Raw genomic sequence first — 21,272 nt, forward strand, 5'->3', positions numbered from 1 at the left:
TTTCAATATAAATTAGACATTAAAACATTGTACCAATTTCATTTCATTTTCTATACATCTGTGTATGCAAGCAATGCACTAAGCAAAATAGTTAACATTTACTTAACATTTTTTTATTTACAATGCTGAGTACAATGATATTGTACTTGCTCTTCCAAAAGACTTCTAAAAAAAATTGCGCTGTAACTTGCGCCATTCCGACAAAAGTATTACAAAAATCGTAGAATTAATAGTTGAACGTAATAAAATACAAAGCATGTAATTCACTTTCTCAGAGTATTCTTGAAATAAAGCATTATTAACTTGGCATTATTTTTTAGCATTCCAAGCTAGTTAATTAGATATTTTACTTACTATCTGTCATGCGTGAAGTCAAGCGATCAATGCACATACAGTAATGCCTTTTCTTTTTGTAGTGAAATTTTCAAGTAATGCTCAATTTTAAAATAAAATTACATATTTCCAGACATTTTTTGGAATTTTGATGAACTGAGGTGATAGATTAGACATTGAGGAGTCACGTAAGCCAAATATCTCAATTTTGAAAAAAAATGTACTTAATGACCTTTGTAAGTGGAGGGGAAAATATGTCAATCCAAAATGTAGTTACAAAATTCAATGTTTAATTTAACTAAACATAGGTCTAATTTCTCAAAATGTAGGTCTAGTTAAGTTCCCAAAACGAAATTCTAATTTTTCAAAACACAGTTGCGGACGATGGTTTCCGGGTGACAAAATCATTACTCTAGGGAGGGGAAAGAAGATCTTGGTAAGAGTATGTTTTGTGTTCTTGTGACGGTTATAAAGACAATGGATGGCTCCTACTTTAAGGCACTAGATTTCATTGTTGTTAGCTGTTTTGACTTTTTAAAAACTTTTTTACACTTTGTACAGCTGTAGTGACAGGTCTCTCTTTTGTAGTAGCTGTGCGGGAGTGCGTCCTTGGTTGTAACAGCCCTGCTGTTGTTGGCTGATGGGTATCTCTGGTGGGCGTTCCGTTTTCCGTACGACTGTTGCGGGAGAGAGATGGTTCCTGTTCTGCTGTTCACAGGATTAATATCCTAAAGGTAATGTCGCGCGGTGTACGGTATGGTCGGAGCGGTCAAGGGTCAAACATTTCCAATTTAGCAAGAGGGCGCCATTCATGCGTTATTACATAATTTGCACGCGTAAATCGTGAAGAACGCTATATTGTGTTTATAAGATCTTTGTTCCAAACGTAAGCCAAAAACCATCCAAGCATGTGACATTCCCCACACTCTAATTAACATACGGCCTTTATTGTATGTGTTGAGCTATAACTGCTTACCGTATTAAATCTCTGTCAATAAAATCAAATTTTCTTTGACAAAAAAAACTGTTGCATGCAGTCATCGATGTGCCTATATATGTTCAAGATTTGATGTGATTACGACCATATTTAGGCATGTCACGTGTTTTTGTCAAATACAATGTGATAGTCTGAGGGCTTAAAGGGATGCGTTATTTAATGTGTCAGTATGAATGCAGAGAAATCAATTGACCATGATTTAGGATGATAATAAATAATACCCAATGACCAAAACTATATGTAAAGAAATGGCCAGATTAGGTTAGATGTTACCGATATAAGTAAAAATGAGGCAAAATAATTGTTTTTCTTTAAAAGACCCAACAGAAGCATGAGTATGCCTAATGGCATTCAATAATTTTCACAGTGATTTATGGACCACATCTCAATTTAATAGACGATCGTGTTGAGCATTCGGAGCATTTAAGGCTGCTGCCAAGCGTGTCCAAAACACTTTCTGACCATCGGGATTTTCAGTCCATTTGATGTAGGTCTTCCTTCTCAAGATTTTCTGAAGCAATGTCGGCATATTTCTACTCGCCACATGCTCTAAACTTACAACCACTAAAATTTTCTCGTGATCGTCAAACATACGTGTTCTAGCCATTTCAATAACAACTATCAAAATTTTGCGACTATATTTAATAGCATCAGAAATATTGTCAGCCAATACCCAATCATGGTCTTTACTGTTGTAGGAGACGAATGCATCATATCGAACTTGGTAATGATATTGGTGGTGGTCCCTCGTATTTTAACCTCTCGTATTGTTTTCGGAGAAGCCGAAAACAATACGAGATATGATTCCAGTATTTATGAAGATAAAGGTTTTGTTTCCTCATTTGAAAATAATACAATTCAATATTTGAATTGCTTATAATCTTTTAGGCTATATGTTTAAGTACGATATTTACTATGTTTAAGTAAGCTATATATTTATATAATAACGATTATATCAATTTTATCAATGTTATAAAGTCTACTGACTATAATCCTATTCTAGTCGTAACTTTAGCTTCATAAAACAAGCTTTCAAATTGCGAAAGGAAATGGGTTTATAGCCCAAGCGTTCACTTGATTGCACTTTGCTGTTTCCTCTTGTCTCATTTTGTCATTAATTGTATATTGACTGTAATACTATTTTGTTTAGTGATGTCAATAAAAGAATCATATACCACCATCGTTATTTGCTTTAATTTGAAAATTAAAACAAACAAAAGTTTGTCCTGCTAATTAACAGACGCGCGCTCAGATAATACCTTTTCAGTACAAAACTTAAAAGCTGCATATATATATAAATACAAACTTCAGGAGAGGTGTCTAGTATTGCCAAATGTAATTTATTGAGTACACGAACGTTTTCGGGCATCGCCCTTCATCAGGTATACGTACAGATAAAACATTCTTGGTTTTTCGTATGTTCACAATAAAGATACAGAAATATTTAACTATTTATTTAGCTGATTTATAGACATTTTGCTATGCAATACCATTACCAATTGAAAACCGAAAGGTCCACTGATTAATCTCAGATAAGAAAGTATAATACATCTGTCTCTTATACACATCTAAGTTCGTTATCCCTGATTGTTTTTGCGTGTTTGATATATTCAGAGAGAGTTTTTTTCGGCGAGAATGTTCCCCAAATTACCAAAGGTCCACATTTTCAGGAATAGAAAATTCAAGACACACTCTCGCGCATTATAGAAGTCCATCCACGAAAATGCCTTGACCTATCGGAGCAGTTTCCAACTAGGACTGCCTCTAATTCGTCGTACAAGGTCTTTTAACTGTATTTAAAAGCTTTTTAAGAATTTGAGTCTTTTACCTGCCGTTTACGTTTCAGATGACTCACCGCGTACAAACTCATCTTCTTTCTAGGTTTCAAAAAAATTATCTTTATTCTCGTGTGAGAATTTTCTTACCTCAGCCCCAACCATGTAGGGGCTGAGCAGCGGTGGAGCCAGACATTTCCGACAAGGAGTCCGACATGTCCCTGACAGAGGAGTGCGAGCTAAAGGGCCGACAAAGCCTTGGTCGACGGCCCGGAATAAAAACTCACTTGAAGGGTTCACGTGGAAAGTTTTTATGGCTTATTATGGCCCAAAATGTGTTTTTAGACCACAATATTAGGGTATGGCAGTCAAAATAACGTTATTTGGATAGGCAAATTATTGGGGTTTTTTTTTTTTCCTTTTTTTTCTTTCCTATCCGACGACCTATTTTATGCATTCTCAATTTGATATACAGTATTTTTCACGTCTACAAATTTCATCCACGACGTAAAGCGCTTGTAATTATTCGTTCGTATTTGCAATTTGAATTAATTCCATTTATTAATCATACCGGTATACCTTTTACCCTTATCGTAAATTTAGTATTTTCAATGTACAATAATTGTACATTGAAAATACTAAATTTACGATAAGGGTAAAAGGTATACCGGTATGATTAATAAATGAAATTAATTCAAATTGCGAATACGAATTTTCACACGCAGTGAAATATCCGAAACACCAAGTGGTTAAAAGTGGCAAGTTACACAGCTAGGCTATGTGTATGTTAAATATGGATTTATTTTATTCGACCTGGATTTATTTACGAATCTTAGAGTTTTAGAGTGCCATTTCCGGCCATCTAGGGGTAGCATTATTACAAACGTTCTTACCTCAACCCCAACCATGGTGGGGCTGAAGTGGTTTGGACTCTCCATCTAATAATCCCTCCCTAAACCCCCTCCACCTCATTTCCTGAATCGGTAACTGAAAAAAGCGTTGATATTGTATCGTCAGAATCAATTAAAGCCTCAAAAGGGCTCCGCCCACTCGACCCCAGCAGGAATCTGCAGTCTCCCTCCCCGAGTCATTTTTGTCCACTCTCCACAAATTCTCACCCATCCAATAAAAATCCTGTGTATGTGCTTGTAGGGGCCGACCGGTTCAATTATTAATATTTATTTATATGGCCTAGTTTTGTCCTAATCGACAGGCATACATTTTTATTTACTGATTTTCTATATTTTAGAATAATTTCATCTAGATCCATAAGTATAATTATTATAGACTTTTCTTGTTTTTTTGATCCAATATAAAAAACATATGATTTAATACTCACACTACCTTTCGCGAACGATCCGTTGGCTTTTTCAAGTAGACTGGTGATGTTACATCCAGCTTGACCTGACGCCACCTCGGTGTTGTTGCGGTCGAAGTGCATCATTAAGTCTACGTGCCTCCACCCTTTACTGTTCCTGTTATCTTGGATGATGTCATCATAGATGTGTGATAGATCATGTCCCCCTTCACCTCGGTTAATGTTGAAAATAATGTTTTTCTCTTCATTTTATAAAATGAGGAACAACCGCTCCATTTGAGGTCTTTCTGATGACTATGGCAAGAAATATCATTGACGAATTGGATCTTCAAAGAAAGAAGGAAGCCAGATCATGTTTGAAACAAATTACAAATAAAATTTGAAGCTGTCTTGTTTGCTTGTGTCATTGTTCTAATGATTAAAAAAATAAGACAATTACTCTCACCATTCATCATTACTCAACTATCTGATCAAAATAATGTACATTCATCGCTTCACTTAAATTTAATATATGCATGATGCAGGATACATATTTCATCGACAAACAAAAAATTACAGCACTGTTAAATCTTACCTGCGTATTTATTACCAAAGTAAGCTATTTACTATTTACAAAAACCTATCATGGCAATTCATGACAGCTCCTTCTGTTTTCGAAACTTTGCCACTTTCAAATAAGATAGTATAATACATAGGCCTACTCCAAGTATCGAAATGCACGCCATCGTGTCGGGATTCAATATTTCGACATTTATTATTGTTTTTGTCAAATAAAGTTCGATAATCTGGAAAGGGCTTTAGTAAAAATAAGATAAAATATTATTCTTAATCTTAACAAAAGCATAAGTATTCCTTATATTATATATATATATATATATATATATATATATATATACAAATTCTGATAAAGTCTTATGCGCATAAAAATATTAATAGACTCCTTTAACTTATTTTGAAAATCAAAATAACATTTTCTACAATTTTCTTTTGCTAGCAACCTCACGTAAATAATCTAAATCGTTAGCATTCAATAATCTTTGCACAGTGATTTCTCGCTTTTAGCGCATCTCAATTTAATAGACGGTCGTGGTGAGCATTCGGAGTTTTTAAAGCCGCCGCCAAGCGTGTCCAGAACACCTTCTGACCATCTGGATTTTCAGTCCATTCGATGTAGGTCTTCTTTCTCAAGATCTTCTGAAGCAATGTCGGCATATTCCTACTCGCCACATGTTCTAAAATTACAACCACTAAAATGTCCTCGTAATTGTCAAACATACGTGTTCTGGCCATTTCCATTTCAAAGTAACACCATTCGCTCTTAGCAAAGTTTTTGGTGACCACAATCAACATTTTGCGACTGTACTTAATGGCATCAGAAATATTGTCAGCGATTGCTCCGCCGACTACAAAATCCCGGAAGTCAACACAAAGACGAAAATTGAACTCGGGACCTTCCAGTATCGGTAGGGCTGAATTGAGTACCCAGTCACGGTCTTTGCTGTTGTAGGAGACAAAGGCGTCATATCGAACATGTACGCCGTCAATTGGTGGTGGACCCTCGTTTTGTAACCTCTCGTATTGCTGTCGGAGCAACCGCCGCTGATTCCAGTATCTAAGGATAACAACAAACGTATTGATTTTGTTATGCTACAAATAAACTAGAATTATAGCAATTGGTAAGTGATTATCATTGATAATATGTTAAGATAATAAATCAATTAAAAACACTTGTAAAGCATCAATTTTTCAAAATATTATATAGGTAATCATTGTTACATGAATTTATATTGTGATTTTTTTTTACTTAAGTTATAATTATTTTTTTATGATCTATTACATTTTTTAAAATTAATTTCTTGTTTTTATTATTGCTATTGCTGTTGTTCTGCTTTCTGAATTATTGCTATTTGTATGGATTTCATCATTTCATATTTCTTATACGTATTTTAAAATGTGTATTTTATATTTGTTTTATTGAGGACCCCTTATCAGCTCTCCATTAATGGTGAGCTGCACAAGTTATCCTCATTACAAAAAGCTCAAATAAATAAAATAAAAAATAAATCAATTTGTTTCAGTTATGTTTCAATACCGAAATATGTTTCTATTTTTTAAATATCTCAAGTCATACAAAGTGAAGACTAAGTTTAAAATGTTCATTTTCTTTTTAATTTCATTTCTCTTTTTCCTGCCTTTGTAACATAACGTTTACAATATCTGTCAAATTATTTTTCAATTTCTTTGTGGAAGATCAAGCAGAGATGAGCCAAGAACATAAATTAATTTCTGATCAGTTGATAAATTGGTTCCAAAAATTATTGTGATCTATAAGCTCTAGTTCAAATGTTCCAACTTCTTCCAATCTGATATTATGAAGGGCAGAACATGACAAAAGAAAAATTCTAGTATCTTCAATAGAATAAGAATTACAGATAGCATAACTGAATAACCAATATTGCGTCCTCCAAATGACAGATATTTTACTGCAGATTAATTGAGTAAAAGTACAATATTTAGTAATTTCTACCCGTAACCTTGACGCCAGAGGATAGTAGGCCTACTCAGGACTAATTTAATTTTTAAAATATTCACGTCGGACAGGAAATATGGTGTTCACTAGGGCGGTTTTGTTTTGCTATGGCTTAGGCTACTTCAATCAAAAAGTGATAATTTATAATTGTATAAAATTAGCCTATTCACCAATTGCATATGTGTTAAAGCAGCGTTCCGCAAACTTTTTACTTCACGGCCTATTTACTATTCCAGGCAGGCACCACCAAACCGCGGCCCAGCAGCGCATCTGCGCCAAGGACCAACATACCAAATCCTGACAAGAACTTTTGATCATGAAGCCTCCATGTATGTACAATATTTTGACATAATTTTATGTTCTCTCTTTGTATTATATCCTGTTTTAGTTTAGAGGCAGTTCTTGCAATATGCGCTATATAAATAACAATATATTATTATTATTATTATTATTATTATTATTATTATTATTATTCTCTCAGTGATAAAATTTCATTGTATACAAATTAAATATTATTTTATTAAATAAATAATACCGTACATTTGTGTCCCCCCCCCCACAATTGTTGATTGTTTTTTGTTTTTTTCTACCATGATTCAACCAAACACGGTTCAGCCACACACGTCATAGCTTTCTCCTTCTTTCAAAAACTACCTTACTATACAGGTGTTACGTTTAGTAATAAAGTATCATCTGGCACTTTAGCGGCGTGTGCAAGCGATGCATTCGTTGTAACAATGAAGCGGCTTTATTAAAAACTATTTTCTCCATGATGAAACGTCTCTTGTTATTTTTTTTTTTCAATTTCCAGACAGCTTCGCGGCCCTCAAAAATGTTTCGCGGCACAAATTTGGGCCGCGGACCATAGTTTGCGGAACGTCGCGTTAAAGGGCTCAATGGTACTCTCGAACAAACCGTCGAAAGAATTTTGCTAGTGAACTTTTTCCTAGATAGAAGGAGGAAGAAAATAGGTATTTTCTTCCTCCATGGTATCATGTAAACAATGTAACTTGACCACTTGACGGAATAATTAACATTTTAATGTATTAACTTATTTAAGATCACCTTCAATTTCTTAATTTGATTGATATTTGATAGGCACGTTTGCCAACAGAAGCATAATAAAAGACTGCCTCTCTTCTTTTTATAATCGCTTACATTGGCTGATAAGCGATTAAAAGTTTTAGTTAATCAGGCTGAAAATCAAACTTTTTCAAGCCTTGTCTCATTATACGTTTTATTTTTTTTTTTATCTTTCGTGAAAATAAAAAATTTCACATACATTCGAAAAAGAAATAAATAAAGTGTTCATTCGAAAAAAAAAAAAATCCGGCTTTAGATATTTTTAACAATAAATATAAATTATATCAACGGACTTCGTCAAGGAAGAAGAAAAACTTCACTTGAATCCTTTTGAACATTTTTTTAAAATTATGAATGTTTTATTTGCTACAATATATAATCCTTTTCTCCCCCTTTTTTGAAGACTCAGCCCCTATCTCTTTCTTTCCCTTTGTGTGGACTTCACTCAATTTTAAACCTTTTTAATCCATCTTTTTTTCTCTCTATTTATAGTACTAATAAAATACTCATCTTAAGCTTTCATATAATGAAAAAATAATCCTTGATAGACAAATCATCCATATATAGTTCAATTATTATTATTTTATCTTTTTTTTGTATTTTTTTGTTTTATTGCTACCATAACTCACTGAAAATGTTAATTCCTATGTAAGTTAGTGACATTAGTGACATTAGTGACGATAACCAATGTAAGCTTAACATTTATTGCATTATTATGGGTATTTTAGATTTTTTAAAAAGAGAGTATATTCATCACCGACACAGTAAAACACAGAATGCTGTCCATCAAAACTTACCTGATATCCCACCGGAACGTGTATATGATTATAGATACAACGACTAAGAACACTACTGAACTACATGTACTAATGACGGTAATTATCGCAATACCATAGCATCTAAGAGAATTTGCATCAAAGCTAACTAGACTAATTGCATCCTTGTTTTTACATGTAGCGTGTTCGAGTTCCACAAGTGTTGCATTGGTTTGGTTAATCCAGTTACGAAACCATACCAGGTTACAATCACAAACTAATGGATTGTACTCAATTCCAAGAGCAATCAACTTGGTCAACTCCTGGAATCCAATTTTTTGACTGATTGTTGTCACCTTGTTTTTTTGCACGAAAAACCGCGTCACGTTCGGTGATCCAAGAAATAGGTATGAAGGGAGTAAACCGATGTCATTCGACTTAATATCAATATTGTTCAGAAATGGAAGGTTGTGAAATAGATCGATAGGGAGTTTAGCTATCTGATTTCCGGAAAGAGAGATTGTTTGAAGTTGAACACAATTATCAAACAAACCCTTTTCGAGACTCTTAACAACCGAATGCTGAATGTATATAGATTGTAAGGATACCAACTTAAGAAACCAACTTTTGCGAATGTTAACTAATCCACGATTGTAATCCAGATGCAAAGATTTCAAGTTAACTTGGCTATCAAATATATGATCATCCATCTCAGATGATAATAAACTATTGTAATTCAAATACAATGTTTGTAGCTGAGTGAAGTGCACCAGGCTATCGCCGCTGATGCCAACAATATAATTTTGGTTCATGAATAAATCACCTACATCCACCGGAATCGATGCTGAAGGAATATGAGTATATGGTCTCTTATTGCAGTAAACTTCATGTCGAGAGGATACTGAATGTTTGTCAGAAATTCTGCAGTATGCACAATAGCAACTGTCTGGACAGACTGTGGTGTTTGGTGCCTGTGTTCCGTTGATTTGCAACGGGTTTAACGGGTAGCGGCAAGTTTTTGTCAGCATCAAAGTTGGTGCAGACAACTTTATGTAAAATAATCCAAGTATTATTATTAAACTTAACATGTTGAGTACTTCTAGAACCTTCAAATAGAAATCAGTTATATTAAAACTGAATACGCGATCTTAGCCTATTCAAATTCCAACGAATCCGAATAAAAGTACTGTACTAATTCACTCCTATTTTACAAGGAAACAAATACATGTTATGTACTGTTATTAGTTTAATCTCGACCTTCTTTAATGAAACTGTGCTGATCAAAAAGGAGGAGCTATATAAATTACTTGAGAGTGATCAAAAATAGAAGAAAGGCAGCGAAACAAATCAAGTGTTAGTTGAATTAGTTTCGTTTTTTTCCCCTATTGCACACAATGTATCAGTGTGCACATATAAGCACATATCTATCTATAGCATGTTACCATCTTATTTTTATGTGGGAATTTTACCATCTTATTTTTATGTGATTGTTGTCCCTTATAAACTAATGGAATATGCTGGTAATAAGTGCTTTGAACGGTTCATGAATATATTCACAACTTAGTATTTAGTAGAATTTTAACGTTTGTACAATTTAAATTTAATCCAAAGAGTGAATATTCGTAATCGAAAAAGGAAGTTTTTTTTTTATCTTATCTTATCTTATCTTGAAAATGATAATGGCGAAGAAAAACGATAATTTTTGTTAAGCATCTAGATTTATCATAAAATCAAATACATAAACACATTAATGCTACACGTCAACTGAGATCCTAGGCACATTAAACTGCGCCTAAACACGGGACAAAATTATGTGAACGTATGCAAACTTGCGTCTTTGCGGAACATGCGCGTATTTCTGGCTAATAAATCATATTTTCTGATCAGTTAGAATTTGAAAAACACTCTTCAAAGGTCGATTATTGTTGGATCAAGTGACTCACATGATTATAATTTATGCTCTTGAGGTGTACCGTATAGTTATACAATAAAAGCTTCTACTTAGCCTTCCAGAGAGTCTTCAGTCTTGAGACAAACACAGCTTGCTTGTCTTTGGGAATGAGAACTACCATTAGAAATCAGGGAAAGAATTAGCTACCTCTTTCCCCAGAATATTGCCTCGTAAATGCTCGGAAAAGCCTGTCAAACTCCTATCAGATAAGACTTAGTTCCAAAATCTAAACGTTTGGGCCGAGAGGGATGATTCAGCTTCTTGCGCTTGGGACTGTGGTTCAAATCTAACCAGCTTTGGTTTAATTAGAGTCAGATCGCTATGCTCCTCAAATTATTAGATGGGATACGGGTTAATGTATCCATTCATGGAGGTATCCATTACATATCGGTACTGGCGCTGCACTTCGGCTGCCGTGACCGCCACCAACATGGAATATGACAAAAGAGGAAAAATTTAATCTTAATCTTTAAATCTGTAAGTATTTCTTTGATTATATTTATTAATTATTTATTCAATTTAAGGTTATTGCCTTTACTTCAATTTACAAAGTTATTACAACGTCAACTTCTAAGTTTTGATACAGAGCTTCATATTCCTCAACATGACCTGTTTTAACTTCTGAACCCAGCAGTTAATAGAAGAAACATCATAGGTGGTGAAACTCAACCTTGTAGAACTTACTTATACTGCACTTGGTTATCCGCCGTCGGATGTAGCCCTTTATTTTCTAGAGCTTTGGTTAAAAATAACTAAAACAATAAAAAAAAAATACTAGATAAGGATATATTTCCATTCCAAAAACTAAACGATATCGATTTCCTAGAAACGGTAGATATAAACATTAAAATAACCGAAAGGCATTAATGGAAATCAATGAAATCACTGAAAATATCAGTTTTAATCCGATCACTGAAAAAAATAACCAATATAATAATCAACATTTTTTTAAAGAGTATACTAGTAAGACTTGATACAAATGTAAATATTTTGATTTCGAAGAATTCAATAGCGAGTTCTGTTACCCACAGAGAAACATAAATTACTTGTCAATGTTTCACATAAATTCACGTCGTGAAAAAAAGTAAATATAAAAACATATAAATATATAAATATTGAAGAACTAAAAGAGTACCTTAATTTATTAAAACATACATTTTCTGTCATTGGAATTTCAGAAACATGGTTGAATGAAAATTCACTTACCAAACCTACAAAACTATTATTTCTTTCATGTAAATATAAAAAATATAAAAGGGGTGGTGCAGGCATTTATATACATTAACATATGAACACTATTGAAATAATCGACAGTTAAACCGAAAATAATATCTGTTAAAGTTTATTTATAGAAATTGCTAGTCAAAATTAAAACATAATAATAAGAATAATATACAGAGCATCTTCAACGGTAATCGAAAACATTTTATCTAAAATAAACTTTTAAAAAAAAATGCCATATCATGGGTGACATTACTATTAATCTTATAAATTATGATAACAGCAATAAAGTACAAAACTTATATTATGATTTTAAATTCGTTTAATCCATTGATATTAAAACCCACTTGAATCTCGTCATCCCCAGCGACACTTATTAATAACATTTTCACAAATTAAATTGACACAGAGATTTTAGCAGGCGTTTTAATACAGTAGAACTCCAATTAAGTAGACACCTTCGAGACCAAAAAAATTGTCCGCTTAATAGGGGTGTCCCCTGAATAGGGTACCCTATTTAGGGGACACTGACCAAAAACATCAAATTGTCCCCTTAATAGGGTTTTTGGCTTTTGGCATGTTTTTGTATAATAACGACATAGATTCTTTATAATTTTATTTTAACTGACCTAAGAATAAGTTACAATTTAATTTTACAACTAATTTATAACAATAATTTGCAATGCAAAAAATAATTCATTTAAGATATGAAATTAACAAATATGTAAGTTAAACTACAAAATGTGTGTATGTTCTCGATATTGTTTCTTTATTCGAATGCAATGTTAATATGACCGAAAGGTCCACTGATTAATCTCAGATAAGAAAGTGTAATACATACTCAAAGTATTGCAATACTTGGAGTATGTATTATACTTTCTTATGTTAATATGAATTTTTTAATATTGAGCTTTCTATTGGATGCACAAGATATAATACTATTAATAGAAGTTACCAACTTAGAAATCAGGGTGCCTGCTGTCGGGATAGATTAGAATCCTATATCAAAATACACGTAAGCCTGGTTCTCACGAGAGCCCTAGTATACGGATCGGGAGCAGACCGTTAGCGCTAACCGTTAGCACCTGCGTGAGAACGCCCAATCGGTTAGCGCTAACTGTTAGCAGTATCCGGATACTGCTAACGGTTAGCAAGCGCTATCGGTAAGCAAGTTGAGCACGTTTTTATCATCAACCAATAACAAGTACGCGTTTACAATTTCCACTCTCTCATTGGCCAGTGATTCGATCATCATATTTTTGGTATCCGGATCGGGATTTTCTCGTATGGACTAACGGTGATCCTGCTAACCGTTAGCAGCCGTTTGAGAACATAGCCAAAATAAGAATTCTCCATTAGAACTTGACAAGATTTTATTTATACGAAGGAATACATGCACTAGGCATCCAATGCCCATTTGAAGGATGAAAAAAATTGTTTTGATACATTAAAAAAAAAGTGTCTCCTTAATAGGGGTTAAATTGTATTGATTTGACCTTTTTGCACTCAAAAAGTATCCCGTCCCCTTATGTGGGTGTCCCCTAATATAGGGGTGTCCCAAAGGAGGGGTTGTATTTCATCTAACATTACTGACCACTTACCAATATCAATATTTAAAATCAGTCGTAAAGTACCAAATATTCATAAATAAATATTAGTATACCAATTCAAGAATACCATTAATGATGAACCAATACAAAATATCAAATCTTAAATTAACACTACTGACTGGACCCCAATTTTAACCCAAATATCGCGTATGAACTATTCAATTCAATTTTAAAGAATATTTACCCTACAGAAAATTAAAATAACAAATAACAAAAACACATAATTTTAAACAGCAACGGATGACAAATGGTATCTTAAAATCTAGTAAAACAAAACATAAACTCTATAGAAAAATACCTAAAGAATCGAACAGTAGAAGACAAGCAAATCACGAAAGTATCGAAAACCCCTATTAACCGCGTATGTCGTAATTATTTTAATAAGTTTCCCAGTCAGAAAGAAATATAAGAAAAAATGGGACGTTATAAATTCAGTCATTATGAATGGAACGTGTAAGAAGTCATTCAAACTTATATGCCTGTAACTATTATGCCTGTGTCTGTTAACTATTCTCCGCCAATGCTGACTCCTTGTTTCTTAAGATCAAGATTCCTAAATACATTTTCTAAAATAAAATATTTTGTAAATATGTCTTTTAAGTTTTTCCGAATCAAAAGCCTTTTCGCAGTCTATGTATCCTACACAAAGCTTCAACTTGAATAAATTAATTTTATAGAAATGTAAAAACATTTTTTAACCAAGTCTGGTCTGTTTTTAAGGATGTTAAATACCGTACTCAATATATTTTGCACCTTGGTATAGGAGATAGCCATACATCAATTAAATAATATGTAGTAACCATGTAAGGTGATTTAATTGTTTTGTTTGTCGTTAGATAAAAAATAATGTTTAGATTAAATCTGGACTTCGGCCTACCTAATGTCCCACCTGAAGATGTACACTACCACTCCACAAAAGATCTGCAAATATAAGACCGGTAGAAACTGTGATAGTAAATGTTAGATTTGTGCCACTATCAAGGCAGAGTTAAAATCCGAGATGTTAGTCTCTGCCAATTGGCTTGGTTTGTTGCAGTTGGTTTGATCTATATCTGTAAATTCCACGGACGTCTGATTTTTTTTCCCCGATGAATTGTGCTTTTTCTCCCCGACAGGGTCCCTGGCATTTTGATATTTTCTTTTATATTTTTAACAGATAGTTCCCGCCCACTAAACGCATCACCACGCGATATTTGCGTACCATTCAATATGCGTGTTCTACGACGCGCGCAAGAGTTGTCGTCATGGTGAATGGGAATACTGTCTGTACAGTACTGCAGCAGTCACTAGCTGTGTGTGTAATCTGCGACCTGGTCATCACCTAGGCCTACCTACAAGTGAGTACTACTGTACAAAGATACATAATTAATTGATCGTAATTAAGTTTAAAAACTCATGACGCAGGGAGTAAAGAGAGTTTCTTTGACATCGTGGACTTGCGTCGCATTATCCTGTTTCATCGGGGTGATAGCTTGCAGTAGTTTAGCACGGCAAATATTCAGTCATAGTGACGACGACGTCGTTGAGGCTGCGTTTAACATTTTGCAAACTTTACCAAGTGACTACAGTGAATGCGGATCAAACTTCACATTGTATCAAATAACCGATGGATCTTCATTCGTCAAAATCACGATTAACAACAACTGCGACCAGACGAAGTTCAAGAGTTGTGAGGTCTTATACGGGAATGAAGCCAAGAACTGGGCACAAGTCCTACAAAGGTATATCATCGACGGCGGAGATGCGATAAACGATACAGTTTCTTTTCCAGCCAACGGACGCGACTTCGATGTCTTATTGCAAGCCTGTCAGCAGATCATGCAGTTAGACGGTGTGATAACGAAACTAGATACCGACGTGAAGTTAAGCAGAAGGACCCGACAATGTACATACGAGCCGACGTAAGTGAGGACCGTTCTCCGGACAAAAAAAAATCTTGGCATTCGCAATTAATTTAATCACCTTAACATCAAACGCGACATTTACATAAAATATCTACAAAAAAAAAATAAATAAATAAACCAAATGTATGTTTTCCCCTCTCTATACGAATTTGATTGTTGGAGCTCCGTGTCAGTAAAATATTTTCGTGTCCGAGGTGTGGATAATGTCCCAACTAAAAAAATGACTGAAACGATATTATTATCGTAAGTATTCAACAACTGTGTCCTTGTTCATCGTCACTGATTTGATATTTTTTCGGTATAGGCCTATGATGATTGGTCGAAGCCTCTTTGAAGCAAGCTTCGTCAATCGTTTAATTTATATTTATTTATAAGGCACCACTTAAACAGTAAAACAGTAGGCCAACACTGGGTTCAGGCTAGGATTCACCCCTCCTCCTCCCCTCCCCCACCCCCACCCCAGAGCTCACGGGCGTTACGCCACTGTAGATATTGCTGCTAAGGTCCCAAGCGCGTCTTCCTGATTTGTCAGTTGTTAAGTGTTGTTTTTTGACATCAAATGCAATGATATAAAATAATTTAAAATGGCAACAGAATTCTGAAACCAGGGGCGGATCCAGAAATGTCCAAAAGGGGGGGGGGCGAAAGTTTGGCCGATTGAGACAACACCGTCGTATGGGGTCCGGAGCATGCCCCCGCGAAATGTGAGACAACACTGTCGTAGGGGGTCTGGGGCATGCCCCCGCGAAATTATTGTGTTCTAGACGCCCGAACATAACATTTGAGGCATTCTGGGCTATCATTTTTTTCTTTTTCTCTCTTTTTTTTTCTTTTTTTTTACCTCCCAAAAGGGGGGCCGCCCCCCCCCCCCCCCAGGGGGGGGGGCCGGGCCGCCCCCCCCCCCCTTAAATCCGCCCCTGGAAACAGTTGATATTCATATGATACATGAATTTTCAATCGCTTAATTTAATTCGCCTAAGTTACTTCGCTTCTTCGTAAAGATCATACGTAATTCGAGGTGTTAACTTTTAAATGTTACAACTTTTACGAACCTCACGATTTTTGTAAAAATAAATGCGTTTAAACCGAAAGGTCCACTGATTAATCTCAGATAAGAAAGTATAATACATACTCCAAGTATTGAAATACACGCCATCGTGTTGGGATTCAATATTTCGACATTAATTATGTCATCATCAGGAATGAATATAAGAGACAGCACTAGTACCAAAAGTGTTTAACCAATCAAAACATTACCTCTAGTAGGTGACATAGCAGTGATTTAAACAAAAGATCAAAGCATTCTTACTCTAATGATCAAAACTACCTACAAAAACAAAGAAAGCTACCTACAAAAACAAAAACAAAAACAAAAAACAAAAGAGCTTTCTTTGTTTTTGTAGGTAGTTTTGATCATTAGAGTAAGAATGCTTTGATCTTTTGTTTAAATCACTGCTATGTCACCTACTAGAGGTAATGTTTTGATTGGTTAAACACTTTTGGTACTAGTGCATATAAGCTTGCTAATATGGATATTTTTTTCATTCCTGATGATGAATTAATGTCATAAATGCGTTTATTCAAGTAAGTAACCATGTTTTGTAACAACTGCGATATAGATGCGATACCCAAACAAGGAATCGTGAAGGTTTCACGTCAAATGACAGGGTGTCTTCGCCACCAGTTTCAAGTGCAGATGAAGCAGTACATTCGAATAAAATAACGTACGATCTGATGTTAAATGGTATTTATCCAGGAACATTGTGGTGTGGTGTTGGAAACATTGCCGATGATGTCTACACTCGATTTGGTAAGAGTTAAAAGGTCGTGATGAAATTATACGTGAAATTTAAGATAAAATCTAAAAGTTCTAGGCCTAGTTCGAATGTTATTATGCATAAAACGTGTTTTAATTTCTTGAATTAAACATGCTTTTCAGGTTTACATCGCAAAGCTGACGAGTGTTGTCGAAATCATGATCTTTGCAAGCCAACGATTCGCAAATTTCAGGGTCGTTATCAACTTTTTAATCCTACTCTACTGCGCATGAGTCACTGCTCATGTGATCGAGAGTTTTACAACTGCTTGAAGCGGGCCAAAACCGAAGCAGCAACCGACATTGGAGATCTTTTCTTCAACAAACTGCGTTTGCAATGCTTTGAGTTCGATTTCATGGATACGTGCACGTGGTACTTATTTGGAATTTGCTTGCGTAGCGAGTTCACGTGTGCTGCTAAAGTTGGTAGGATCACAGATTTTTAAACAAATTACCATGGTGATTGGTTATCAATTTTACTCGTTTGTAAACTTCGAACAAGAATAAATAAGTCAGTCTCGTATGTCATGTCTTACGTTTATTCTGAATAATTTTTATTTAAAAATCGAGGTAAGATAGTAAAACTTGAAAATAAAAGAGAAAATAAGCATTTGCATAAGCATCATTATAATGTTGTACTTCAAACTACAATATAAAATATACTTATAAATATTGTTCACTTTTATTATGATTAATAATCATTATGTACAATATATATGCAATACATAATTGTGACGTTTATAATTTTAAAATACATATTACATTTTGTCATTGAGATAGTACTGTACTCCAAAGTTACATTCAAAATGTAAGAGCATAAGTCGTTTTTCTATTGAAATAAAAAGACGAAAAATCTGTTGTATTAACAAGAGCTAGCATAAGTCGTTTTTCTATTGAAATAAAAAGAGGAAAAATCTGTTGTATTAACAAGAGCTAGCATATATTTTTCAGAAATTGAATGGAACCTGGGATTGGAAAGTAAACATACTGTCTATTGAAATAAAAAGGGGAAAGTTTGATATACAAAATAAGAGCATAGGCTAGTGAAAAGTTTGTTAAACTAACAAGAGCATTAGTCGTTCATTTTAGAGGTTGAAAGACATTGGGATTGGAAAGCAAACACTTTAAAAACTACTACTACTACTACTACTGTACTACTTGTTTACTCCCAACTTTAAATACATACCCACACTAAAAGATCTAAACTCTATAAAAGCAAATGAAGGAATTGATTTTTCTGTAGGCCTAGCCTTTACGCCTAGCGTTTTAGAAATTACGTTTTAAGAACGTTATAATAACGTTACAGTTTGGTGTAAGCACGTATTTTGTAGAACCAAAAGTACATACTTATAACAAAATTTCATAACGTATGAACGTTATTTTGTGACATACATAACGGTCGCGAACGCTATAAGAATGTTTTGTGTTGCTGGGGAATGGGGTCCCTTTTCTTACAAAGTCTAAACTGAGTTCATTATTTGTGACCCTCTAGTCCCGTGGAATGTTGTTGTTTGAACTTCATGAGTACATTTAATTCAGCGTTAAGGCTGCAAATTTTATGAAGTTTTCAACAATAAAGTTCTTAAGTTCTTGGTAAATTTAGGTAATTTCACATGGAATTTGAATTACATAACTTCACCAGGATTTGTTCGTCATTACTCATCTTTTTCTTTTTTATTACACCATATTTATAGAGGGTCACCCAGCTTCCAGCGTATCCTAGAAGGTCGGCCCTCTTAAATAAATGAAATAATGAAATAATATGATGCTTTTTATTAGCGAAGTCTCTTTATTAGGCTTAGTTTAGAAAGTGGAGTTGATTTTTAGTTGCAAGTCCTGGGATTAGAAGGCAAGCATCTTAACCACTAAGGCGAGACTTTTTTTATTCCTTGTTTCGCGTACTTATTTTTTTAAAGATTATCGGAGGAGGGCGGAATAAAAATAAAAATAAAATTTTGTTTTCGTACTTAGCTAATAGTTTTGCCAAAATCATCCAGACAGAGGAGAAAATAAAAATAAATTAAATTGGTGAGATAAAAGAGGATGGTTAAATGCTTCAAGTTTATATAATTAGGAAGAAATATACATAAATATCTTATCTTTGGCGATTTCAAGGCAGTGGAGTGTGTAATCTAAATAAAGAAAAACTTTATTTTTTTCTGAAATTTCCACTTTTTCGTGGCGGAGGGTGCGCTAATTGGCCAAAAATAAAATATCATTTTTATTTGAAATCATCAATATTTGCAGTCGGTGGGTTCGCTAAACAAGGTGTAAAAAATGTCTCGCCTAAGCTATTCAACTCCATTCCAATAGTGGAGCATCCAACCAAATGCTCAATATTTTAAAACAACAATATTTGATCATTCACTGAAGCACTTGAATCATAAACAAGCGTTGTTGATTTAATTCATTTATATTAAGTATCATTTTAATGTATTTTGACTGTACTGAAATTATTGTTAAAAATTACATCTACCTAATATTATTATATATTCTTTTTCTTATATTTTCATTGTGTACATAGGAATTATATCATTTCTGATGTTAAAACTACCAACTTCTTAAGGCCAAAATTGATTGGAAATTGGTTAACCAATTTACATTTTTTTATTATTTTGTAATTCATTATTATGTCAATAAAACTGAAATTCTAAAGAATCTATTTATGTCATTTTTTTCAAGCAGTATAATAGGGGACAAGTTCATGTTTTTTATTAGTTATCTCTCTTTAAAAACACCCCTATCATGGGCACACTATATTAGTCTTGAAGGTGTCCCTATAAATGCCAACTCAGACAGCGGTGGACGACAAAGCCCGATGTGATTTATCTTTATGTTCGTCTTTAGGTTGTGAGAATATTAAACACGTTCAGAATTCTACGGCGAGACTATCCCAACGAAAAACTACCGCCTCAGCGTTTAACTCACACAGACTTGACGCGACAACAAATTGCATCAGGCTACATTGTACGACGCTGGCTGAGTTGGCCTTAATAGGGTTCTACTGCATTTTTAATAAACAAACACAATGGTACTTAATCAAGAAAGACATTTGGCAACAAAAAAATTATCCTGAGATGTGCTCATTCATATTATTATATAACTACATTAGTTTGCAGGCAGTAGACAGTGACGTATCCAGGAGTCTTGAAATTGAGGAGGGGGGCTGATGGGGGACACAAAGTTGAAGTGGGTGGGCCTCACTGATTAGGTAAGGAGGCACTAGCTCACAAAATAAGTTGATATGAGGCTTGAGCATGATTTTATTGCTTCAAACATGTTCAAAGTGGAGATGCAAGACTTTTTAGAGGCCATACACTCCAACACCCCACCCCCAAATGCTCCCCACTGGTAGTAGAGATCAGCTATTACTTGGTTTGGTAACTGCATGAATGTGATTTAGAGTCACAGTCCTCGTATTCTTGTAGTAGAGGGTTATTTAACTGACTCTTTCTTATGCAAGCACAGCGAAAGTCTGTAGATCCTGCTTTATACAACTTCCGGGGTACTCCAACCCAATCCCTGCTAATGCCACCACTGAGAAGATAATTAATATAATTGGTGTTAAGTACAAATCATACTATAGTATTTTTATTATAATGCTTGACATGCTATAGTAAAATCAGTATAGATACATGTCTCTACTTCTACACTTTAGAAATACTAATTCTTTAACCATTATCTGATTCAGATTTTATCTGTTCAACCATGAAGCCTTTGTGGTCTAATGGTTAACATGCTCGCCTTGACAGCGAGAGGTGGCAGGTTCGAATCCCGTTGGAGGAATTTTGTTGCACAATGTATTTATTTACAGGACATTCGTTGAGAGCTATGCTACACGATGTACCATCATGTCCTTTATTTGAACACTGCAGTTTCTTTCTTTGATGATTTATATTTATATAGCGTTTCTGTTGGCTATTTATTTATATATGTATATATGTATATATATATATATGTATATATATATATGTATAAA

General features: G+C 34.2%; 3 protein-coding genes across 4 annotated transcripts in view; 1 reads left to right on the plus strand and 2 right to left on the minus strand.

Moving 5' to 3' along the window:
- Window positions 1-5,491: 5,491 nt before the first annotated feature.
- Window positions 5,492-9,819, minus strand: LOC117112576 (toll-like receptor 4). Its single transcript, XM_033255674.1, has 2 exons — window positions 8,834-9,819; window positions 5,492-6,035 (listed from the first exon to the last, which is right to left on the minus strand). Exons 1-2 carry the CDS (start codon window positions 9,817-9,819, stop codon window positions 5,492-5,494), a joined length of 1,530 nt encoding a protein of 509 aa, XP_033111565.1.
- Window positions 9,820-11,185: 1,366 nt separating this feature from the next.
- LOC117112586 lies at window positions 11,186-19,254 on the plus strand. Of its 2 annotated transcripts, XM_033255684.1 has the most exons (4): window positions 11,186-11,219; window positions 14,730-15,474; window positions 17,097-17,287; window positions 17,417-19,254. In XM_033255684.1, the coding sequence occupies exons 2-4, from the start codon at window positions 14,969-14,971 to the stop codon at window positions 17,737-17,739; spliced, it is 1,020 nt and encodes a 339-aa protein (XP_033111575.1). In that variant the 5' UTR covers window positions 11,186-11,219; window positions 14,730-14,968; the 3' UTR covers window positions 17,740-19,254. The 2 variants fall into 2 exon arrangements, with proteins under 2 accessions (XP_033111575.1, XP_033111574.1); XM_033255683.1 differs by lacking the exon at window positions 11,186-11,219 and having other exon boundaries at window positions 14,073-15,474.
- Window positions 19,255-19,559: 305 nt separating this feature from the next.
- The window catches only part of LOC117112600 (neuferricin-like), a 3,980-nt gene continuing 2,267 nt past the window's right edge, over window positions 19,560-21,272 (minus strand). Inside the window, exon 5 of the mRNA XM_033255706.1 lies at window positions 19,560-20,830. Within this exon, the coding sequence (XP_033111597.1) occupies window positions 20,662-20,830 (169 nt within the window). The 3' untranslated portion in view covers window positions 19,560-20,661. The remainder of the gene's footprint in view (window positions 20,831-21,272) is intronic.

This window comes from Anneissia japonica, unplaced genomic scaffold (assembly GCF_011630105.1).
Source record: "Anneissia japonica isolate Jap-2015-1 unplaced genomic scaffold, ASM1163010v1 scaffold287715_len1027211_cov185, whole genome shotgun sequence".
Classification (NCBI taxonomy): domain Eukaryota; kingdom Metazoa; phylum Echinodermata; class Crinoidea; order Comatulida; family Comatulidae; genus Anneissia; species Anneissia japonica.